This window comes from Aspergillus chevalieri, chromosome 6 (assembly GCF_016861735.1).
Source record: "Aspergillus chevalieri M1 DNA, chromosome 6, nearly complete sequence".
Lineage (NCBI taxonomy): Eukaryota > Fungi > Ascomycota > Eurotiomycetes > Eurotiales > Aspergillaceae > Aspergillus > Aspergillus chevalieri.
This window is the reverse complement of record NC_057367.1, coordinates 2,505,845-2,529,648: the sequence shown is the minus strand read 5'-3', so window position 1 is coordinate 2,529,648 and position 23,804 is coordinate 2,505,845. Positions and strand designations below refer to the sequence as shown.

Sequence of the window (23,804 nt, the reverse complement as noted above, 5' to 3'; positions counted from 1 at the left end):
AGATATATGCTCGTCTATGTACCCCGATGGTTAATACTGTACTAATTAACCGGGGAATTTCCCGGAGGGGCCATTGACATCATCCGCGCTCACATCATTGAAGAATGCATAATCTCGATTCCAACCACACACAACCCAATTCAATAGACCCTAACGTATTTTCCTGGTATAAAAAAACCAATTCCTTATCTGCTTTCTGATTTTTCTCTCAACAACACCATCCCACCCGTACCACCACCTCAAAACCACCCCATACTACCCCACAATGGCGACCCCAACACCATTGTACATCGGCTTCGACCTCTCAACCCAACAACTCAAGGCCCTCGTCGTAAACTCCTCCCTAAAAGTCGTCCACACCTCCGTCTTCGACTTCGACGCCGACTCCCACGGCTTCCCCATCAAAAAGGGCGTGCAAGCCAACGAAGCCGAGCACGAGGTCTTCGCCCCCGTCGCTCTCTGGCTGCAAGCTCTCGACGGTGTTCTCGAGGGTCTGCGTTCCCAGGGCCTGGATTTCAGTCGCGTGAAGGGGATTTCGGGGGCGGGGCAGCAACATGGGAGCGTTTATTGGGGGCGGGAGGCGGAGGGGATGTTGCAAGGGTTGGATGCGAAGAAGGGATTGGAGGAGCAGTTGAGTGGGGCGTTCTCGCACCCTTTTAGCCCGAATTGGCAGGATTCGAGTACGCAGAAGGAGTGTGATGAGTTTGATGGGGTTTTGGGGAGTAGGGAGGAGTTGGCGGAGGTTACGGGGAGTAAGGCCCATCATGTAAGTTTTCTGCTGTTGGTTTGTGAGGATTGAATTGGTTGCTGACAATTTGTAGAGGTTTACGGGTCCTCAGATTATGAGGTTCCAGAGGAAGTATCCTGATGTTTATCAGAAGACGGAGAGGATTTCTCTCGTGTCTTCTTTCCTGGCGTCGTTGCTTCTGGGCCGTATTGCGCCGTTTGATATCTCGGACGTCTGTGGAATGAACCTGTGGGATATCAAGAAGGGGGCATACCATGAGGAACTTCTGAAGTTGTGCGCAGGATCGTTTGGTCCAGAAGATCTAAAGCGGAAGCTGGGTCCTGTCCCCGAGGATGGCGGTATCCATCTGGGCATGATTGACCGGTACTACGTCGAGCGATATGGCTTCAGTCCCGACTGCGCAGTGATCCCCTCGACTGGTGACAACCCGGCCACCATCCTCGCCCTGCCACTGCGGCCCTCAGACGCAATGGTGTCCCTAGGAACATCGACGACCTTCCTCATGTCCACCCCCAGCTATAAACCCGACCCTGCAACACACTTTTTCAACCATCCCACAACCCCCGGTCTCTACATGTTCATGCTCTGTTACAAGAACGGCGGCCTAGCACGAGAATACGTCCGCAACGCCATCAACGAGAAACAAGGCACCCCCTCCTCCTCAACGCCAGGTGGACCATGGGCGAACTTCGACAAGACCACCTTGGAAACACCCCCCATGGGCCAAAAATCCGACACCGACCCCATGAAACTCGGCCTCTTCTTCCCTAGACCAGAGATCGTCCCCAACCTCCCCGCCGGCCAATGGCGCTTCACTTACGACCCCTCCACCAAGACCCTAACCGAAACGCAAGAAAGCTGGTCCCACCCGGAAGACGAAGCCCGCGCCATCGTCGAAAGCCAACTCCTCTCCCTCCGCCTCCGCTCCCGCGGCCTGACCGAAAGCCCCGGCGTGGGTATCCCCGCGCAACCCCGCCGCGTGTACCTCGTGGGCGGCGGATCGAAGAACCGTGCCATCGCCAAGGTCGCGGGTGAAGTCCTCGGCGGTATCGATGGTGTGTATAAGCTGGATGTGGGTGATAATGCGTGTGCGTTGGGAGCGGCGTACAAGGCTGTTTGGGGATTGGAGAGGGAGCCTGGGCAGACGTTTGAGGCGTTGATTGGGCAGCGGTGGAGGGAGGAGGAGTTTATTGAGAAGATTGCGGATGGGTATCAGCCGGGGGTGTATGAGAAGTATGGGTTGGCTGTTGAGGGGTTTGAGCAAATGGAGGGGGTTGTGTTGGGGCAGAACAAGCAGTAGACGGGAGTTAGAGTGCTGTGTTTTGATATAGACTTGGATTAAGTATATAAAAAAAAAGCAATAAGAACCATTACTCCGGGATAAAATCGAGTCATGAGGGTTTTTTTGTATGTGTACCTGTATATATTAGTATAGTCACGTCGCCGGTTGCCCGATTCGGTCGCTGTCAGTCACGCCCACAGAAGTTTTCAGCCTCTCTAAGCACGCCTTCGTCATCGCAGACACAACCATAACCTGCATACTTTAACCACGACATTCAAAGAGTCATAGTCCAGAGTACACCTTGTGCAGTCCACGGAGAAAACATATCGGTGAGTACCTCTGTACATAACCCATTTTACCGAAGACTGGGTCTGACTCGCGGTCCACTAGCAATAGAAAAAAAATTCAGAAATGGTCCCATACACTACTCGATGAGCCTCCACCGTGACGATTTTTTTCTAACCACTCTACATCCTCCACACTACGCCAATTTTAACTACATTTGCACTACGCTACTCCGGAATCCTTCTATCGATATACGTATTCGTTCCTCTCCTTCCCGCCTCCCCTCCGCTCCGTCCCTCGCTCGCCGTCCTTACTTACCTTGCTCTCCCTCCTCTCTCCTCTCTCCTCCCTCCTTCGAAACAAAGTATTCATTTGCCTTTGAGTCTGTTTCCGACTCTAAGGCAGTCCGGCTGTCGAAGATGGAAGAGCAGGTAAGTCGTCTTTCATAGCTTGTGCGGTCTGGTGGACAAAAACTTGTTATCTTTTTGAGCACCCCACCATGATCTTCCCTCTGCCCCTCTCCATCAATTGCAATGCTAACTAGCATATTTAATAGGTAGCAAACGCCATTGAGATCGCCTGGAACCCTTCCTCAGACCAAGCCCTCAAAGCACAAGCCTTCGATTATCTGAACCAACTCCGCTCCGACCCCTCAGGATGGCAGGTCTGCCTCGCCCTCTTCACCAAGACCCCCCAACACTCGGAAATCGTACGGCATTTTGCGCTGGAAGTCGTCAATAGTGCCGCCCAAGCAGGCGTCATCGACGTCCAGGCTCTGGGTTATGTCCGGGATGGCCTGATGGCATATCTCCGCCAGACGTACGGACAAGGCGGTGCGGCTGGTGACCCGCCGAACATTCAGAATAAAGTCGCTCAGACCCTTACCTTCCTCTTCTCTGCTCTCTACGCCAATGGCTGGGAGAGCTTCTTCGATGACTTCCTTTCCTTGACGTACAAGTCCCCATCTAGCTCCGCACGCGATAACCCGTCAGGTATCGTTTTCTACCTCCGAGTCGTCAACTCGATCCACGATGAGATTGGTGATGTGTTGGTTTCCCGGTCCCGCGGGGAACAGGAGAAGGCCAATGCGCTCAAGGACTTGATCCGGCAGAGGGATATGCAGAAGATTGCCAGTTCCTGGCAGGAGATCTTGTCTGAGTGGCGGGATGGGAGTGACATGATTGTGGAGATGGCTTTGAGGGCTGTGGGTAGCTGGGTTAGCTGGATTGACATTGGTCTTGTGATTAATCAGACCATGATGGATCTGCTGTTCCAGCAACTCACGCGGGCACAGAAGGCGGAACTCAGAGCTGGGGAAGAAAAGGTACGGGATGCCGCTGTCGACGTCTTCACGGAGATTATCGGCAAGAAGATGAAGCCGGAGGACAAGATCGAAATGATTGCTTTCTTGAACCTCGACACCATCGTGTCCCAATTGTCGAACAGCCCGCCGCTCTACGAGAACCGATTCACCTTCAAGTACGATACCGATCTGGCGGAGACCGTTGCGAAGCTCGTCAACATCACAACCGCCGATATTGTGCGGGCCTTGGAGCAGGACGGGGTCCCGGCAGAGTGCAAGGAAAAAGCAAACAGTCTCTTGCAAGCGTTCTTGCCGCATATCCTCCGATTCTTTTCCGACGAATACGACGAAGTCTGCTCGACGGTTATCCCTGGTGTTAACGACCTCCTGTCCTACTTCCGAAAGATTGCCAAGATCAACCCTACATTGGCCGCTCAGCAATCCGCCATTCTCCTCCCGATCTTGAAGGCCATCATCGCCAAGATGCGGTACGACGAGACCTCGACATGGGGCGAGGAGGACGAACAAACAGACGAGGCCGAATTCCAGGAACTCCGCAAACGACTGGCTAATCTCCAGCAAATCATTGCGTCCGTCAATGAGCAGCTGTACATAGAGGCTATATCGGAGCTGGTTGGAACGACCTTTGAGAACCTGCGGCAGTCGGGTGGGCAGCTGGATTGGAGAGACTTGGACCTTGCCTTGCACGAGATGTTCCTATTTGGTGACATTGCTGTCAGGGCCGGTGGTCTCTACACCAAGAACCAGCCGAACAACCCTGCTGCGGAGAGATTGGTGGAGATGATGGCTCGGATGGTTGAGTCGGACATTAGGTCTTTCACTCATCCGGCTACTCAGCTGCAGTATATGGAGATCTGTGTGCGTTATAGTTCGTTCTTCCAACATCACACTCACTTTGTCCCTGGGGTCTTGGAGAGCTTCCTTCAACTGGCCCACCATCCCGTCAGTAAGGTCAAGACTCGGTCATGGTACCTGTTCCAGCGTTTGGTGAAGCAGTTGCGGTCGAATATTGGCAATGTCGCACAAACAGTCGTCGAAGCTCTGGCCGATTTGTTGGTCATCCAGGCTGAGTTGCCTTCTGAGGGAGCGGATGGCGACGAGATGTCATCTGAGGATCATGATGGTTTCGCAGATGCCGTTTTCAACAGCCAACTTTACCTCTTTGAAGCTGTTGGCATTATCTGCTCGACCCCGGCGGTGTCCGTTGACAAGCAGGTTCTCTTCGCTCAGTCGGTTTCGAACCCTATCTTCCTCGACATGGAGAGGAATCTCGAAGCTGCCAAGGCCAACGATGAGCGGGCCCTCTTCCAAATACACCACGATATCATGGCCCTTGGAACGCTTGCCAGAGGATTTTCGGACTGGGTTCCAGGAACTAACTCTCCTTCAGCACTTCCGCCTCCTGAGGTTTCCGAAGCCTTTGGCCAGGTGTCTGAAGTCACTCTCGTTGCTTTGGAGTCTCTGAAGGCCTCTTTCAACATCCGGACAGCTGCCAGATTTGCCTTTTCCAGACTGATCGGTGTACTTGGTTCGCGGATCCTCCCGCAGCTGCCGCGGTGGATTGACGGTCTTCTTACGCAGACTTCGTCGAGGGATGAGATGGCTCTTTTCCTGCGTCTTTTGGACCAGGTTATTTTCGGATTCAAGGGAGAGACTTTCCCTATTCTGGATACGCTTTTGACGCCTTTCTTGCAGCGGGTGTTTGCGGGTATTGCCAATCCCACTAGCGGGACGGATGATGAGATCCAGTTGGCTGAGTTGAAGAGGGAGTATCTGAACTTTTTGCTTGCTGTGTTGAATAATGATCTTGGGGCTGTCATTATTAGCGAGCGTATGTCCCCCTTTTCTTGGTTTTCTATTTGGTTTGCGGCTGACATATGTAGGAAACCAACCCATCTTCGATACCCTTATCACTACGATTGAACACTTCGCCAAAGACATCGAAGATTTCACCACAGCCAAAATGGCCTTCTCCCTTCTCTCAAAAATGGGCAGCTCCTGGGGAGGCCCAGATCTCGCCCCCGACGCCTCAAACGGGACATCCCCCCAGGGCGTAACCCTCCCCGGCTTCGGCCAGTTCATGATCAGCCGCTTCTCCCCGCTCTGCTGGGCCCTCCCGGCCACGCCATCCTTCAACTCCAAAGACGCACAGGCGAAGCAAGTCCTCGCGGAAGCAGGAGGCCTGCAGCGGACCATCTACGCCAAGACGGGCATGGAGTATCTCGAGTATCTGCGGAACCAGGAATTGCCCAGCATGGGCATGGGCGCGGATCTTATTGAGGAGTTTGTGGGTGCGTTGGGACAATCAGATCTTAAGGGCTTCCGGCAGTTTTTCCCGTCTTTTATTCAACGATTGAGCGCATGATATGATTCTGCGGTTATTTACTACACTTGATACGATACGACCTGTTTGAAATTATGTCTTTTTATGTTCTTGTTTTCTTTCCTGCCAACCGTTTTTCTTTTCGTTTGGTTTAGATTCCCCCACGGTTTGGTTTGGTTGTGAACTGATGTTTTTAAATCCTACACTTTACTACACATCATTGCGTTATCTATTGTCCGATGTTGATGTTGATGTTGATGCTGATGCTGGATATCCTGCTATCATGGTGAATGTGTGAGTCGAGTTGAGTTAAGAAAAGCAAGAAAAAAGCAATCTTTGTGAACGATCTATTTGCATAGCAGGCGTTGAGCGTGTTTCAGCTCTTCAAAGAAAAAAAAATGAAAAGAAAAGAAAAGAAAATGTGGATAAGTTGGCTTTTGTATGGCTTGTTCGGAGGCGGGATTGGGTCGTCAATGGTACCTGGTTTGGGATTTGCCATGATGAACATGAATGATGGGGATATGGATATGTGTGACGATTTCTTCAGGTATGTTTTGGTGGCGGTTTAAGTTAGGCGCTAGGTTAGTTTTACGCAAAGCAGCGCAGAGCAGTTATTTAGGATAGATAGAATTCAATCAACGTGCATCTACCTCGGAGTCATACATACATCGTATATGTTCACCAGACAAATTACAATGACTGGTGAGTTGACATTAAACCTAAGCGTTTTCTACTCGAGATATGCATCTCTTTTACTCTATGCATCATTTAGGGCTCCCCTTTTCTTTGCATCATGTCGAGCTCCCCTCTCCTTAACCAAGGCCGAGATGGCCTCTCCATTTTCACCTCCCATCCCCGCAAATCCCGCTACCACACCCTCCCGATCACCAGGCTTCATCTCCTGACTCATCTTAAACTTCCCCTGAACCTTCTCAATTCGGATCTCAATCCCAACGATATTCCGCTGCATCAACTCAATATACCTTTCCGGCGCATCCTCTACCACCCACGGCCCAGGTCGTTCGCCACCAGTATACCCCATAATCGATCGTTCAGTGTGGTTGGAGAGATCGCGGATCTGCTTTGCCAGAAACGCACCAGCCTCAGGGGCCTTCGAGTCATAGTAGAGGAAGAGTTTGCCATAGATCTGGACAGCAGAGTAGTTCCAAGTCGGCACGACTTTGCCGGTATCCGGTTTCGTCTCGACATAGTATTTTGGCGTCACGTAGTGATCATGCTTGGCGTTGAAGACTACTAGCACATCGTTCTCGAGGCTCAGGACATCGGGCTTCTTGTCGTCGAAGCCCTCCACCATGGCTTTGACTTGTGGGTTTTGCTTGGCGATGTGTGCCCGAAGGCGGCCCTGTGGTGCGCACAAGGGGCTTTCCTCGGGCAGATCGAGGACAAAAGGGACGTGTGTGCATTGTAGGAAGTCGTGGGAAGAGGAATTGATGCCGGTGATCAGAAGACCCAGTGGGTTTTCATGGATGAAGTGCAGGAGGGTGTCAATGTCCGTCTCTGCGTGGACGCTGGGAAGGAACATGGTGGGATTATAGAGTAGAATTCACGATATGAGACAGACGAAAGACAAAATAGTCGGCCATTTTATTCCCACCAGGATGAGATGCAAGCTTATATACTCCGTAGTCGCTCTCTCGACTCAAGCATAAGGGATTTCGAATGAGTCACATGCGTGGCCATTCGTCGCGGAGATTTCGAAAGTGGACCATTTGCAATGTGCTCTTCCACATAGACTTCGGATTGCATCGCTTTCGCACCCCAAGGGGCTGAAATAGGCGATAGGAAGCTGGGGCTTGTCGCTCCCCCTCACCCCATCGGGAATAGTGCCGACCCACGCGTTTGACATCTTGCTGGACTATACCTGAACGGGTCTGCAGGAGCGATGAGCCTATGATATCTTGATGAAAATCATCGCGGTACCAAATGGCTTGGTTAAACCGCTCCATTTGATGCATGAGAACGATGTCTGACATAAATATGAGTCTGCGTTCAAATATCTGACCATTGTTCTCGTTGTATGCTTTGAGATTCATCTTTGAACGTGGACTCCTCACAAGAATAATTTTTCTTTTCGAGGGGCCCTAATGACAAGTCGGAGCAGCTCTGCTGGTACGCTTGATGTTCACAAGCCATAGTATGGCTATCTAATAAACTGTCATAGTTCTCCCGAAGACAGCGCCAACATATAAGACCTACATCTGACCTCAAGCATGCCACATCAGACTTCCGATATCTTCTCTTATATAATAACTGTGGACTCTCTCCAATTTCGCTCTGGAGAAGCTGCGTTCATTCGGGGCAGCCCAGCGCATTCCCTTTGCCCTCTTTACATCAGACCGTCTTTGATCTCTACTCATGCGGAGGACAAAGAATTACGCTTTTTTCACCACGAATACTTCTGTCCTGGTAATTCTCCCGGCATCGACAAGAAGGCGGAGGTGCGGTTTCTGGGCACCAGTAACAAAGTGCAGGGATGTAGTGATATCTTTAGTCAATAGCTATCGAGGCCAAGCACAGCAAAGCAATAGTTTGATGAAATGTACTCGTGCTCTGGACGAGTAGAGCCAGTTGACCCGACTTCCAATAAGCTTTCACCTCATGAAAAACATTTCTTAGATTGAAACATTCAGGCTGCTTAGCTCTCACATCAGTGCTTGGGACCAATGAGCTACGTTTCCTACGTTTGTCATTTCATCAAAGGCAAAAGATATATCCTAACTGGGGACACTGAATAACCCTTCTAACTCAGCTTGGCAACCACCACTGAGCATGTCGTGGGCGGTGCCAGAGACTGCATCCTTGAGAAGAATTTCAATGGGGTTAACTTAACTTGCAATTGGGGTTACTTTGAGTTGGGCGTGGCCGTTATCTGGAATTGGGGATTTGCTATAATGAATAGGGACGATGGGGATATGGCATGGATACTTCATGTATGTTTTGAGTGGCGGGTTAAGGCTAGGTATGTTTTATGCAGCGCAGCGCAGATATTTAGAATTCAATCAATGTGCATCGAAGTCATACAGTGGTACAGAGTACATCAAGTGTACCTAGTTCCGTAACCCATATCAGTATGCAATCTTTGCAGCCTTCATAATCTGCACCATCTTATCCTGCATATCGCAGAACAAATTGATCGCCTATCCAGTCAGCCACTCCCTTATCCATACATACAGACGAGGGTACACGGCATACTCACTTGCGACAACTTCTCCTCACTCCCTCCATGCAAATCCCTCGTAAACGCCATCCGATACGCAGACTCATCATTCACAAATGACACACCCTTACCCTCCTTTTCCACATCGCCAGCAGCCGCAACACCCACATCAAAAAGCGACTTTACCTCAGCCCCCGACTCCAAATTCGGCTCCGCAAGCTGTGCCAACAGCCCAGGCGCAATGGTGATATGGTTCACGCCCGCTAGGGCATAAATCTCCGCCGTCGAGGTGAGACTAGCGGGTAGGACAAGTGTTTTGGAGTTGATGGATTTGTAGTACTTCTGGATTTCCACGCAGAGGGGGAGTAGTTTGTTTGGGTCGGCAAACCTAACTCAACTAGTTAGCATCGTATTCACTTCCTTCCTCTTTATTCCTATACGTTTGGGATGGTGTAGGAAGGATATACCCCATCTCAAAATGAACTCTGAGCTGATTCACATACGGCGCGACATACGAACATCCCACCTCTGCAGCGAGTACAGCCTGCGCCATTGTGAATAGTGTGGTAGCTAGTGTATGCACGCCTGCTAGCTCCAGGATACGACACGCCATCATTCCTTCCCATGTTGCTGGGATCTTGATGCAGATGCGGGATTGTTCAAATCCTGGATGGAGGGTCTGGAAGAGCTGGACGATTCCTATTGCTCTTCAGTACAGCGCACCGAGAAGGGGTGGGGAAGGAAAAGGGAGTACGTAGGGCATTAACAATAGTCTTCTCCGTTGAAAACGAGTAATAAGGATTCGTCTGGATATGCACGTGGCCGGTGATATGCGGGGCGATTCTGAGGGCTAGTTTGACCATCTATATAGTTCTGTTAGTACGTTTTATCACCATATCACCATAACTACATCCGGATAGGGATGTAGATGATGCATACCGCAATCTCAACAGCCAACTCGAAAACCTCGACACCCTCAAACCTCGATAGAAGCCTCCCTGCCTCGGCGAGGGAGTCTGCTTTCAGGGCTGAATTTTTTGGTTTAGAAAGTTCGCCGTATGCAATAGCCTTTTCTTCATTAGACAACCTCTGTTGATATATCTCGTTTTATGGGAAAAGGGTGGGGCGGGGGCTACCTGGTTAGACGTGCAGTCGATGAAAGGACCATAGGTTTTGGCCACTAGATATTATTATTATTATCACTGTTGGCATTGCCTTGCACCAAACTGTGTGTCCAAAGAGGGATAGGATACCTTGCTCATCCAAGGTGTCGCAGTCAACAACAGTCTTTGTCCGGAGGTAATCGAGTCCTGTGTTGATTGTCATGTTGCTACTATAGCTAGGAGGCTGGTTGAATTCGAATGGTCGTTGTTGAATAAGGTGGCGTGGTCAAGTCGGGTAGTATAAATCCGTTGGTGGAACGTTGTCGTGTCAGTCAGGTGATGTAATTAGGCTATATAGACTATTTCTGCAGTGTTAGCTGGGATATTGGCTATATTCGGGCGTGTGGGGATCTAATTCATCTTGTTTGGTTTAACAAGTTATGGTTGTATACTACACCTTCGAAACCTAAATAGGGAGCACATGCAGCAACTTTTTATTAACGCTAAGCCCAGTGGATATAGGATATAGGTCATAATCAGGGCCATAACCCAGACGCCATAACAATGCATGAATACAAACAGCTAAACGGAAATCAAACATCTCTATTTTATACCTATTGAGTCCCCATCTGACTCGCCAACCAAGCCTCATGCAACTTTTTCTGCCTCTCCCAATCTTTGCGGAGTTTCTTGGTCCGACTCTTGTTGATCTCCTCGCCTGCAGCGTCGCGCGTGGGCAGGCCTTCTTCATCCCACGCACTGTATTCGTTGGTTCGGAACATCTCCAGGTGGCTCAGTTTACCCTTTTCCAGACGCTGGAGTGCTTCACGCTCCTTGTTTGCCTTTTCGATCAATTTCTGCTGCGCCCTTGCGGCCTTTTCTTGACGAGCTTGAATCAGTTCGCGAGTAACCGGGCGGACGAGGGCCGGCTGGTTGTCGCGGTCTTCGAGGTAGATTCCCAGATCGAACAGGTCGATATCGCGGACGCGGTCGCAAAGGGACAAAATATCCTTTCCAAGACTTTCGGACTTCTCGAGAGACGTCACCTTGGTCCGGAAGTCGGAAAGCAGACTGGCATAAGGCTTAGCCGACTCCGAGGTCTCCTCCGGTACGGTACCCTTGTCCACAATCTCAGACACTTGACTGAAGGAAACGCCGCCTTGGGACCGGGCAGCTTGACGGAGCGAATCACGGATAGAGGATAGGGGATACAAGTAGGGCTTGGCCTCCTCCGGAACATCAATGCCAGACCAGCCAATCTCGGTGCTGTCTGCAGTGGCAGTGCCATTGAGACCAAAGATGTTAACAATCGAGGTCACGAAACGTGCAACCGCCTCGACGTCCTTAGGGTTGAGAGTAGACTTATCAGCGCTGTTGTATTTGGTGATAAGTTCAGAGATTGCGTTCATCGCTCCTGGGGTGTTGAACGAGTCGCAGAGCTGCTCGTCGACAGCGGTCTTGGCCACTTCAAGCGCAGCAGCAAGAGAAGTATCCGTACCAGATCCCTGCAGGGCTGAAGGATCCTTCATCTTGATGAAAAAGTTGTTGACCTTTTCTTCCCACGAAGTTCCAGTGTTGATCAGATCCTCGGTGATCTCAATACCATCTCTCCAGCCACCGAGCAGGAAGACGATACGCAGACTCCGCGGTGTCCACTCCTTGCGTTCCAGCGCCTCACGAACAGTGGTAAAATTTTTGAGCGACTTCGACATCTTCGATCCCTGAATGGACAAGTGACCCATGTGCAGGAAGTAGTTGACCCACTGTTCATGCGAGTGGGCATGCGCCCAGTAGGCCTCACTCTGGGCAAGCTCGTTGTCGTGGTGGGGGAACGCCAAGTCAATACCACCAGAGTGGATATCCATCTGCTGGCCAAGCCTGGCAGAAGCCATAGCAGAGCACTCAATGTGCCAACCCGGTCGTCCCTTACCCCAGGAGCTGGCCCAGCTAGGCTCACCCGGCTTGGAGGCCTTCCAGAGGGCAAAGTCGGAGGTGGAACGCTTGTCGGAAGCCTTGTTGATCAGTGCACCTTCTCCCTCCGCTAGCAGCTTGTTGTCCGAACGGCTCCACGGCTCCAACCGAGCATACGGGTGGCCTGCTGCCTCAAACGCATTGATGTCGAAGTAGACCGAACCGTCCTCCGTAGCATAACCGAACTTGTTCTCCACAATCTTCTCCACGAAATCGGCAATCTCCGAGCCGTATTCCGTAACACGAGTCAGCTCGTCAGGGTCGAGCACGTTGAGATCTCTCATATCCTGCATGAACCGCTCCTCGTACTTGCGTGTCAACTTGGTGAATATCCCATGGTCGTCCGCGTTAATCGATGCACCCTTAAGCGCATCAAGGTACGGAAGAAGAAGATCCTGGGACTCGGTGTAGAAACTCTCCGCAAAAGACGAGGGGTCCGCAACGTTTTCCGAGCGCTCTGCCTGCGAAATAACCTTGGCCGCCGACGCAGCAGTCTTGATATGCATCTTCACCTTCGCCTCATCGTCACCCGCCTTCTCGTTACCCGGCAAAGGTCCACCATTCAACACAACCGCATAGTTCTTCTCCGCCTGGTCCTGGTACTGAGAAACGGGGAGTTCAGAGTCGAGCAACGGAAGATTCTTCTTCAGGTACGCGGCGTACGCAGTCTTGGCGACATCCAAAACCTCAGCGTCGATCTTCGGATGGGACGACACAAACTCGGTAAAAACGTGCTGCTGTCGTGCCCGCAGGATAATCTACCTTCTGTCAATACCCAAACCCTACCCTCAAACTCCCCCACCTGCTCCACGACATACCTTATCATCAACATCCGTAATATTCATCACAAAATTCACATCGAACTTGAAGTAATCCCGCATAATCCGCCGGATGATATCCGTGCTAACATAGTTCCTCGCATGTCCCAAATGCGCATCATCATACACCGTCGGCCCGCACGCATACCAAGTAACTTTCTTCCCCTCCTTGTCGAGCGGGATAAACGGCGTCTTCGTGCGGGTCAGCGAGTTCCACACCTTCAATGCGGGTAGACGCGAGCTGGCCTCGGGGTGCGAGGGCGGTTGCCGCCATTGCGGCTGCTGGCGCGCGGCGGTGGTCATGAATCTGGATGTCGTTCTAAGGGAAAACAAAGAGGGGAAACAGGGCAATCGCTGTGAGCGCGATTTGGACAGATAGGTCAGAGAGAGGAGAGTAGATCGGAATCGGGGAGAGGAAAGGGGCATAAAGGAGTCGAAGAAGGAAGGAAGGGAAGGAAAAACAAAGAAGGGAACGAGGGGGAGGGGCTGCAGTAGATGACTCTACGAAGTCAGATCGGACTGATTGGCCAGCCTTGGCACAAATTGCATACCCTATGCCCTATGCCCTACCGCCTGCTGTATTTGGCCATGATTTTCCCAAGCTCAAGATTTCTCGCCGCTATCTTCATCTTTCATATCGATCTACTCTGTATAGAGATAGAACAGCAAGATGCCCTCTCCATTCCTAACACCCGGCACTCGGTCGCAACCAGATACCCTCGCTCTCCTGCACCTTCGCAGAGACCACGCCCTCCCGACAATCCTGCGCATCCACGACGACGAAAACCTAGGCTACAAGGAAGGAAAAGTCACAACAACACGCTTCGGCTCCTACCCGCACAGCACACTCCTCGACCAACCATGGGGTACACAGATCGTCGCATCAAAGGTCGACACGGGGTCGCGCGGGCGCAAACCGCATCTCAAGCGCAAAGCCGCGGATTTGGAGAATGCGAACAGCAATCCTAGCAGTGAGGGTGAAGCACAGGCAAGACCGCAGCCGCAAGCTGCCGTGCAGGCATCCAGTGGATTCTGTCATCTTCTTTACCCCACGCCAGAGACATGGACTGCGTCGCTCCCGCATCGCACGCAGGTCGTCTACACCCCGGACTATAGCTACATCCTGCACCGACTACGAGTGCGGCCCGGGGGCACGATCATCGAAGCAGGAGCAGGCAGCGGCTCGTTCACACACGCAGCCGCACGGGCAATCTTCAACGGCTACCCATCCGCTGAAACACAAACACAAACACCACCAACAAAGAAATGCCGCCGCTTCGGCAAAGTCTGCAGCTTCGAGTTCCACGCGCAGCGAGTCGAGCGCGTCCGCGAGGAGATCCACCAGCACGGCCTCGACGACATCGTCCGCGTGAACCACCGCGACGTCTACGCAGACGGTTTCCTCCTCCCGTCAGAACACGGAACTGAATCCCCCAAAGCATCCGCCATCTTCCTCGACCTGCCCGCCCCCTGGCTCGCCCTAAAACACCTCACCCGCAACCCACCAGATGGGCAACAATCCCCCCTCGACCCATCTTCCCCAGTCTACATCTGCACCTTCTCGCCGTGCCTCGAACAAGTGCAGCGCACAATCAGCGTCCTCCGCCAACAAGGCTGGCTGAACATTGAAATGGTCGAGGTAAACCACCACCGCATCGAAGCGCGCCGCGAACGCTACGGCCTCGAGTCCGAGGGCATCCGCGGCGCAACCGTGTTCCCCAAATCCGTCGATGAGGCGATTTCGAAAATGCGCTCTGTTGACGAGCGCGCGAGGAAGTTTCGCGAGGCCGAGGCTGCGGGCCTCGACCCCGCTGCTACGCTTGAACAACCACAGCAACAGCAACAATCATCACAATCCCAGGCCCAGGCCGCACAAGCGCAACTACACTCGCAATTACAATCCTCCATCCCAGCATACAGCCAAGGGCGCCTCGTGCATCGCTCCGAGCAAGATCTCAAAACGCACACGTCGTACCTCCTCTTTGCCGTGCTTCCGCGCGACTGGAGCGAAGATGACGAGGCGAAGTGTCGGGAGCGGTGGCCGTCACATAAAGTTGATAGCGAGGCTGGTGTGCAAAAGAGCAAGAAGCAGATGAAGCGGGAGGCGAGGGAGCAGCGGGAGAAACAACGGGGGGAGCAGAAGGAGGGGTAGTTAGCTTGCATTTGGTACGTTATATATTGCTAGGTTTGGTTTATAGTCGATTTGTGTATACTAGTTCAAGTCATGCATGTATAATCCTGTCCGTCCTGATCTAAATCAACAAGACTAGAAAGACAAGCCATCATTCATTTCTCACATCATGCGAATGCAAATGTATCTATTTACAACCATGCTAATCAAAAGAAATAAGTTAACATAAAAGAAACACAAGTAACGAATAACTGCTCAGAGATTATTCTCCCTCTTAAACTTATCCCACGCCTCATTCAGCGTCGCAAACACACTCGCAGAAATCATCCGCTGCTCGGTGGTTGCATTCGTCGGAATCTGATCTCGTTAGCTTACAGTCCTTCATCATCAAACAGAGTAAAAATAAACGTACCTTATCAGGATGCACCTTCCCAATCCCCTTCATATAATTAATCTTCACCTTATTCGGCATGATCAACTCGGACATATTAACCTTCTTCCACCCCGCCTCGGGCCATAGGACTGTATCCAGACTACCCAGCAGCGCGCGGAGATTATCCTGTTTTCCGCCCTTCCAAGCAGCCAGTCGTGCATCGACGGATTCAGAGAGCGCGAATTTTTCGTCGTCCGCGCGTTCGGCGGCTTGGTTTGCTTCGCGGAGGCGGTTGACTGCTTCGGAGTTTTGAGACGCGGCGGGGCCGGTGAGATCGGCCAGGCCGGATGGTTTCTTGGGCGTCGGTGCTGGGGGTCTTCTCGCGGGGGTGGAGGCCTTGGGCGGCGTGGGTTTGCTGATTCCAGCGGCTTTCTCGCAGCGGTTGCGGCCTTGGATGCTCTGGCCGCCGCCGTGGCCGGTTTCCATTGCTAGTTTCCATGTCTTGGCGGCGTCTGCCCAACGTTCGAGTTGTTCTTGGGCTTCTGCTTTGCGCATTAGGGCTTTTCCGAAGAAGTCTTTCATTGGTTTGGGGGGTTCGGTAGTGCCGAGGTCGATTTGTTCGTTTTCGCCTTTGGAAGGGCCGATTAGGTCGAGCATTGCGTCGGCGTCGGTGATGGCGGATTTGGGTTCGCCAACTTTCAGGGCTGTCATTGCGTGGTTGCTACGGATGATAATGGTGATTGGGTGTCTGTCGGGTAGCATCGTGAGGGCTGTCGCGAAACTCTCATGGGCTGCTGCGTAGTCACCTCTCTTGTAAGCTTCTGCTGCTTTGGTGCGGTGCCGGTTGGTGGAAGCAAGAGCTTCTTGGGAAACAGGAGGTATCGACCGCGGAGGTGCCTTGGGCCGTGTGGGCAGAGAAGCAGTGCTGGAAGGCGTAGTAGAAGGCCGCGACGGCGGGGCCGGGGAAGGAGATGGTTTTGGTGTTGGACGGTTTGTGGGTGCGGGCGAATCGAACAGATCCACAGCTGGTTCAGGTGCAGGCACAGGCGACTGCGCAACTGGCCGTTTCCTTCTAGCAGGACTGACATATGCTTGTGCCGACTGCTCCTCCACTGCAAGTTTGTTCAGGCGAGATCTAGAATCTCTCGACTCCTCCCTTGTCTGCTGTCGAAGAAATGAGGGCTGCGGCTCACGTCTTTCCCGGGACGAAGCTTGGCTTCGGAGATCACTGCTGCTGCCAGTCGGACGCGGTTCATCATGCTGCTGGAAGGGGTTGCGGGATGGAACGTTGCGAGGCGGACGAGGAGGAGCACCCCCTGATTCAAGAAGGAGGGCCTCGTCGGTCATCCCTGGGACATTTCCTTGAGGAGGCTCAGAGGGCTGCTGACCACCACGAGGACGTGGTTGCGGAAGCGGTTCCTCAAAAGCAGCGGCTTCCTTCATCCACCGGGGTTGGTTGGGATCATGCTCCGCATTTAAATCCTGAACCACCTGCTGCATCCGTTTACTCCCGGTCTTCCACAAAGAGCCAGCAGTTTTCAGAAGATTGTTGCCAAAACTAGCAGCAAGTTGAGCGGGATCTTTCTCCGCAGACGCAGGTGATCTGTTGTCGCTGCGGGTTCTGGTCACAGTAGGTCTCTCCTCTCTCATCCACGACGGATCTCTCCCTCCACCTCTTTCTCTGCTCCGTTCCAATTCACTAGGTTGAGGCTCAAGCCTCGACCTCCGACCAGTCTTCTGTCGAGACTCCTCGTGCGCCTGGGTAAGAAGCCAGCCAACAGCCGCCTGGACGTCAGTCCCCGAAGGAGTCGTGCTTAACGCTTGACTCGCTTTATCTGCAGGAAATCCCATATCCACGAGTTCTGCAATCGCCCGGTCTACTCCGCTTGATGGCCTGGGTGGAGCTCGGGCCTGGGGCTCGGGTTCGGGCCCAGGTTCGGGGGCTTTAGGCTTAGGTGGCAGTTCCGGTCGCGAGAATTCAGTAACGGGTTTATTAAGTTCTCCAAGAAAATCGTCGTCGTCGTCGTCCTGCGCAGTCTGGGGTGCGGTGGCCGGTGCTGGGGCCGGCTTAGAAGGCATCTGACCGAGACCGAACGGATCGTCATCGTCAAAGATGGCCATGGGATCTTGTGCCGGAGGGGCTTGTTGATTGGGAACTGGCTGCTGCACCCGGGTCATTCCGACATGAGGAGACGGGCTATGACTGGGAATTGGGAAATGCGTTGATGCGTCAACCGGCGCAGCGGCGTTGAAGGCAGCTAGAATGTCATCCTCATCGGGAGATTGTGGCTGTTGAGAGGGAGTAGGTGCAGGCTTGCTGCCCCCCTTTTCCAGAGTATCCCAAAACTGATTATTCTGCGCACCGTACTGCGCTTCAAGTCGACTTCTGTTCTCCGCTTCCTTCTTGGCCCTTTCCTCCTGTAGTCGCTTCTGTTGCTCGGCAAGAGATAGGTTTTTGTTGGGATTGGAGGGGCCGAACGAGACGAGGTTCGCGAAACTGTCGCCGGCCGGGGTTGCCGGCTTGGAAGGGGTGTTCGAGCGTCCGGAGGAGGTGGATAGAGGCGTGGTCCTGCCAGAGTTGTCATTGCGCCGCACGTCAGGGAATAGCGTGCTGGAGCTCATGGGTGGCGGTTTTTTGGGCTCGTTGGACGAGCTGGGGGTAAAACTCAGGCCGCTGAGGTCGTCCATGGTGAAGCTGGATTATGCGTGGTATTAAAAGAATTATTCTCTGAGGCGGTTCGTAGCAAGCTGGGATGCTGGATTAGGATTGGTATGGTAGCGGAGCCATAGTCGTGTCTCACCATCAGGAAGCCAAGGGCAACGAATGAACTGATGTTGGTTTAAAATGAGTGTATTAATTCTTTCTAGAAGGTTAACGAGATTGCAAGCACATCGAGAGCGAGAATAGAAAGGTCCAAGTGTCTCGTGGGCACGATGCTTCACCCATCCCCTAGAGCGGGCCGTCATTGTGGCTGACGTGTGTGGTGTGGCGTGACATTGTGTGGCTATTGTGATTAGTAATCAATGTGCGGGATAAATATTATCCCTCCGCATTCCGTGTGGAGTGCTGACAGGACGATGGTCTCACGTTGTGCTCCAAACAAGATAAGGTGATGTTTTACTTGGAGATGGGAGGTGTAACACATGCAATGGTAGCAGGGTGATCAGCTGGTTCAGTCAAGATTTGGTCGATTTGAGAGTTATACAGCGATGATCCAAAATACAGTGGTACGGACGGATCCCGATCTCAGTAGACTTATGGAAGGAGAACCATGGAAATGCGCAGGAGGAAGTGGGATAAACTCTACTTGTAAGCTACTTTGATCATTACAAGTCAGAGTACATACTCTACTCTAGCCCCGCAGAGGACCGTGAGCATTACATGCATTGCGGGTTCAGCCGTGCATATCTACTGTCTTTTAGTACTCATACTGTAGTGTATACAAATCTCTCTCATCACAATCACAATAATACAAAATAAATACAAACAATACCGCTAGTCCTTATTAATGGACCAGTCCCACCAATGGGTCTCGGGGAAATCGAGCCGCGCGGTAGTCGCACGCGTGAGGACTAGCGCATCCCGATGGTTCCTGATTGGGCCCGCGGAAACCCTTACAAGGCACTCCTGAAGCAAACACTGCAGAGTGTCCACCCGCTAATGAACTGTTTTTTCACTCTGTATTCCACAATGCATTGTGCGATATCCTGGTATTGCTCTATTATTCTGTATAGCAGGCTGATTGTGCACAGGGAGAGCAGACTATTCCAACTATACGGGGTAAAGGTAGGACATACCAGTAAAAATAGCAAACCTTAGCGATCTCACCATTCGGGACTTTTTCCACAATCTTTGTTCGGCGTTCAGGGTGATTCTCTGCCCTGGAAACACACCCGAAACTAGTACGAGTAACGAAATGAAAAAGGTTTAACGGTGGACACGGATCACGGAGAGGCATCGTGAACCAGCCGGTTGGAGTCAGGGAGACTTGGTCAAGGCGTCTGTGCTGGCTCTGGATCTACGGAACTTCTCTGGACAGTTGGTATCTTTGGTGGCCTATGGCGACCTATGGTGAACAGGAATGCCTCCGTGCTTTACTGGGTACTTGGTCTCCGTACTTGTCCATGGCGGGGCATTCCCCCATCCACCGTGGCAGCTTCCACATCTCGACCGACGAGAAAAAAAAGGAACGAAACCAAGAAGAAAAAAACCAGACTAGCTAACTAAGTCGGGTAATCAAGAATAAGATTTGCTTCTTCCGGGACTCCTTTTCCAGTCCACTGTTCACTGTTCACCACAGAGTACTGTCTCCTGACACTTGGTCCCTCCGTTCATACCACATCTTATTTATCCCCCTCGATTACTACTCCTCCGTACTATTAGTAGCGCTTGTCTATATTATCGTCGGGATTAAAATTATGTTTTATTAGTGATTACTATTATTTGTTATTCTCGATCCCAATTAGTCCGGCTGGACGGTGGCAGGTTAAAAAAAAAATTACAATCCCGTCATAGCGCAGTGTTTTCCCCCCCCCTGTGGTGCTGCTCTGCATTTTTTCCCTCGTCTCGTTAATTTCTCCTCCTTCCATCCTTTTTCATTCTTTTCCTCTCCTCACTCTCCTTCTCTTCTGTTCTTCTCTCCTCCTCCCCTCTCCCTATAGCACCTTTTCCTCACGAGTCCAACAATATGGGCCTCTTCAAACGCAAAGACTCCAAGCAGTCCATCCACAGCGACAAGGATGAACAGGAATCATACGTCTCCGCCCCCAGTGCCCGGACCTCGAATGTCTCGTTGAAATCCCCCGGCTTCAAGGGAGCAAGTGGTCTGCCCACCTCTATTCCAGAGCTCCCTATCGCCAGACCTCCCGATCCCGCGCTGGATCCCGCTGCTTACCTTCGCAGCATCCATGCCGTTCGGGATCGCTGCAACATTATCCTGCGAAAGGCTAAACGGAACGAGCTCAACCATTTCAATGTGGATATGACCAAGTTTGGAATTACCGCTTCCTATGTGGTGTCTATCATCAAGGTAATTTCGATCTCTCCCTCCTTTCATGTAATCGCCTTCTGACTATCGATCTAAAGAGAGACTACGCCCCCGACTATGCTTCAATCCCGCCGCATGGCCGTTGGCAGCACTTCGAAGTTGGTGGTCGACCTCGCATCAACCAACTGCTCCAATCATGGCCTAGTTCCATCGATGCGCAGGAACGGACCCGCCGTTTGATCGATCTGTTCGTCATCTCCGTGCTCCTCGATGCCGGCGCAGGTACCCGCTGGTCCTACCGCTCCAAGGAATCCGGCAAGTACTTTTCGCGTAGTGAAGGTCTGGCCGTCGCGGCTCTCGAGATGTTCAAGAGCGGTCTTTTCAGCAGTGATCCCACGGAGCCATGTCAGGTCGATGGTGCTGGGTTGAAGAAGATTACCGTCGATGTATTGGCCAAGGGAATGCAGCATTCCGAGCAGAACCCGTTGGCTGGCTTGGAGGGTCGTGCAGGATTGTTGATGCGACTGTCGGAAGCTTTGAACAACCAGGAGCTTTTCGGGGTGGATGCTCGACCTGGTAACATGCTTGGTAAGTAGCGACGAGGTATGTCTCTTTTTTCTCTACTTATACTGACTTGTGCTGTAGACTACCTACTTTCCCACCCATCGACACTTGCTTCCTCGGTTCCCATCGTCCCCATTACAACGCTCTGGTCCGTTCTGATGGACGGATTCTCCTCGATTTGGCCGTCTTCCAGAAGTCAGATCGACGGCGCGCCCCTCGGAGATGCCTGGCCATGCTGGAGCTTGCCGCAGTCCCCGCCAGCACCAGCATGGCAGTGTATCGTTCCTTTCCACAAGCTTACCCAATGGCTGTGCTACTCGGTTATGGTTCCGATGCAGAAATTGATGAACATCCACTTCGCAGGCAGCGACCTTCTCACCGGCTTGCCTGAGTACCGCAACGGTGGTCTGCTGATTGACATGGGCCTGATGACTCTGAAGGAACCGGATCTCCAGCGTGGCCTGGAAGCGTTCAGAGAGAACTCTCAGATCAAGGGTCAACCGAGTGTGGAAGTCGTTCCTCTTTTCTCCGCCGATGACGACGTCATTGTTGAATGGAGAGCTGCTACTGTTGGTTTCCTGGATGAGCTGCTGCTAGAGGTCAACTCGCAGCTTGGGTTGATGGGGGACGATCAATTGACGCTTCCGCAGCTGCTCGAAGCTGGTTCATGGAAGGTTGGTCTTCAACCCCTTATTCTATCTAAGCAATGCACTAACTCTGCCAGGGCGGTCGTGAAATTGCAGAGGTCTCGAGACCAAACACCAAAGAACCACCGATTATGATCCGTTCAGATGGCACCGTCTTCTAATCTCATACCCGTCACATACCCATGATTTTCGATACCAGGTTTACCCAGCGTTATGTTTCATTCTTCTCGTCATGACAGGGAGAAGTTCCTTATGAATTGTTGATGACCCTTCTTTTTGACTACCTTGGTATACCTATATTCCATTTTCAACTTCGTGGAAGCTTCGATAACCCTTTAAGCATCATTATGATTTTATTCCAGTATATACATTTTTCTTCTTTTTTTTTTTGGGCCTGAGTGTAACAGGTTGAAGGGCCGCATGTATTAGAATTGAGACTGTTAGAGCAATCATTTCTATCATTGAGTACGGAGTAAATTGAGCATATCAATTGGAGTCACTCGTTGGATCACTTGTTGAGCTGGAGACAGCACGTGATACCCCGGATCATCATTGACCCAACGACATGACCTCAGCTCTCCAACCTCCATCGTTGCGCCGTCTTCTCATCTCATTGCGACTTTCATCAATCCATCAATTCTAAGAGATCAATCAATTTACTAGTGCATTTAATCAATACCACTCTTCCATATTTCTGGTCAGCGCTCGCGCGGGGTGTCACTCAGCACAGATAAGCCGAGACCGAGAATGGACGGCCGCAAGAAGAAGAGAAAGGTCCTACTCATGGGGAAGAGTGGCTCGGGCAAGTCGTCGATGCGATCAATTATCTTCAGTAACTACGTCGCCAAAGATGTTCGACGACTGGGCGCTACGATCGATGTCGAGCACAGCCATGTCAAGTTCATGGGGAATCTCACGCTGAATCTTTGGGATTGCGGAGGGTATTCCATCCCTCCTAAGAATCGTATATAAATAGAAACGTTAACAAAAACAGACAAGACGCCTTTATGGAAACCTATCTTGCCTCCCAACGCGGCAACATCTTCTCCGACGTCGCCGTCCTAATCTATGTATTCGACATCGAATCCCGCGAAGTCGAACGCGACCTCGACACCTACAACGCCATTATCGACGCCCTGAAAGAACACTCCCCGCACGCCCACGTCTTCTGCCTAATTCACAAGCTCGACCTCATCCAAGCCGAGCACCGCCAACGCATCTACGAGGAACGCTCCGCCCTGATCCGCTCCCGCTCCGAACACTTCGCCATCGACACCTTCGGCAGCAGTATCTGGGACCAATCGCTGTACAAAGCGTGGGCGGGGATCGTGCACCGCCTCATCCCGAACTTAACAGTGATAGAGCGGTTCCTGGGCGCATTCGCAAAGAAGATCGGCGCGGAGGAAGTCATTCTCTTCGAGCGCTCGACATTCCTAACCGTTACGTCGGTCGCGTCTGAGATTGGCGACATGAACCCAATCTACGACCGGCACGAGCGCCTATCCAACATCATGAAAGCATTCAAGCACTGCGCCGCACGCAATACCCACACCACGCCCGCGTCAGCCGGCTTCCTCGTCATGCACACCAAAACGCCCCAGTTCAACGTCTTCCTCGGCCGGTTCACGGATAACACATACATCTTCATGGTCGTGCCGCCGGGCGAGGCGGCGTACAACTGCGCCGTGCTGAACACCATGCTGGCCAGAGAAGGCTTCTCGAAAGCTGCGGCGGCGGGGTATGGGGACGGTTTTCCGCTGCCGACGCCGGAGACTCCGGATGGGAATGGGGTGCATGTGCATGGTTGATTAATCGCGCTTAGCTCTGTTGTGTGTGGTTTATATATATGGCGTTTGGGTTGAAAGATAATGCTATTTCTTTCTTTTTTCTTTTCTTTACTGGTTGCTGGATACCCACGGATAGCATTTCTTTCTTTGTTTTCTTTCTTTGTGGTTTCAGACAGACGCTTTTGTCTTTAGCTCTGGTCTTCTATTTGGATGGAATGTTACATGTTTTCTTTTTGAGCCGGATGTGCACATAAAAAGTCTGAATATATTGAATATATCCCT

At 51.9% G+C, this 23,804-nt stretch overlaps 9 protein-coding genes across 9 annotated transcripts; 5 read left to right on the top strand and 4 right to left on the bottom strand.

Annotated features, from left to right (window-relative positions):
* Window positions 1–265: 265 nt before the first annotated feature.
* ACHE_60890A (xylulokinase) lies at window positions 266–2,048 on the top strand (the record flags this gene model as incomplete). The annotated part of the gene is made up of 2 exons (XM_043282114.1): window positions 266–766; window positions 822–2,048. The coding sequence occupies 2 exons, from the start codon at window positions 266–268 to the stop codon at window positions 2,046–2,048; spliced, it is 1,728 nt and encodes a 575-aa protein (XP_043139526.1).
* A 413-nt stretch (window positions 2,049–2,461) lies between these two features.
* On the top strand, window positions 2,462–6,004 carry LOS1 (Ran GTPase-binding protein LOS1; the record flags this gene model as incomplete). The annotated part of the gene is made up of 3 exons (XM_043282113.1): window positions 2,462–2,746; window positions 2,872–5,470; window positions 5,523–6,004. 3 exons carry the CDS (start codon window positions 2,462–2,464, stop codon window positions 6,002–6,004), a joined length of 3,366 nt encoding a protein of 1,121 aa, XP_043139525.1.
* A 715-nt stretch (window positions 6,005–6,719) lies between these two features.
* ACHE_60888S (FMN-binding negative transcriptional regulator) lies at window positions 6,720–7,505 on the bottom strand (the record flags this gene model as incomplete). Its single annotated transcript, XM_043282112.1, has 1 exon — window positions 6,720–7,505. The coding sequence occupies one exon, from the start codon at window positions 7,503–7,505 to the stop codon at window positions 6,720–6,722; it is 786 nt and encodes a 261-aa protein (XP_043139524.1).
* A 1,543-nt stretch (window positions 7,506–9,048) lies between these two features.
* Window positions 9,049–10,466, bottom strand: ACHE_60887S (transaldolase family protein; the record flags this gene model as incomplete). Its single annotated transcript, XM_043282111.1, has 7 exons — window positions 9,049–9,120; window positions 9,180–9,528; window positions 9,608–9,839; window positions 9,895–10,003; window positions 10,080–10,208; window positions 10,277–10,320; window positions 10,394–10,466. 7 exons carry the CDS (start codon window positions 10,464–10,466, stop codon window positions 9,049–9,051), a joined length of 1,008 nt encoding a protein of 335 aa, XP_043139523.1.
* A 391-nt stretch (window positions 10,467–10,857) lies between these two features.
* ACHE_60886S (cysteine--tRNA ligase) lies at window positions 10,858–13,458 on the bottom strand (the record flags this gene model as incomplete). Its single annotated transcript, XM_043282110.1, has 2 exons — window positions 10,858–12,972; window positions 13,033–13,458. The coding sequence occupies 2 exons, from the start codon at window positions 13,456–13,458 to the stop codon at window positions 10,858–10,860; spliced, it is 2,541 nt and encodes an 846-aa protein (XP_043139522.1).
* A 244-nt stretch (window positions 13,459–13,702) lies between these two features.
* trm61 (tRNA 1-methyladenosine methyltransferase subunit GCD14) lies at window positions 13,703–15,184 on the top strand (the record flags this gene model as incomplete). The annotated part of the gene is made up of 1 exon (XM_043282109.1): window positions 13,703–15,184. One exon carries the CDS (start codon window positions 13,703–13,705, stop codon window positions 15,182–15,184), a length of 1,482 nt encoding a protein of 493 aa, XP_043139521.1.
* Window positions 15,185–15,418: 234 nt separating this feature from the next.
* On the bottom strand, window positions 15,419–18,224 carry ACHE_60884S (UBA/TS-N domain protein; the record flags this gene model as incomplete). Its single annotated transcript, XM_043282107.1, has 2 exons — window positions 15,419–15,520; window positions 15,576–18,224. The coding sequence occupies 2 exons, from the start codon at window positions 18,222–18,224 to the stop codon at window positions 15,419–15,421; spliced, it is 2,751 nt and encodes a 916-aa protein (XP_043139520.1).
* Window positions 18,225–20,224: 2,000 nt separating this feature from the next.
* ACHE_60883A (URC4/urg3 family protein) lies at window positions 20,225–21,870 on the top strand (the record flags this gene model as incomplete). The annotated part of the gene is made up of 3 exons (XM_043282106.1): window positions 20,225–20,566; window positions 20,623–21,112; window positions 21,170–21,870. The coding sequence occupies 3 exons, from the start codon at window positions 20,225–20,227 to the stop codon at window positions 21,868–21,870; spliced, it is 1,533 nt and encodes a 510-aa protein (XP_043139519.1).
* A 612-nt stretch (window positions 21,871–22,482) lies between these two features.
* Window positions 22,483–23,543, top strand: GTR1 (Rag GTPase GTR1; the record flags this gene model as incomplete). The annotated part of the gene is made up of 2 exons (XM_043282105.1): window positions 22,483–22,676; window positions 22,730–23,543. 2 exons carry the CDS (start codon window positions 22,483–22,485, stop codon window positions 23,541–23,543), a joined length of 1,008 nt encoding a protein of 335 aa, XP_043139518.1.
* Window positions 23,544–23,804: the final 261 nt, after the last annotated feature.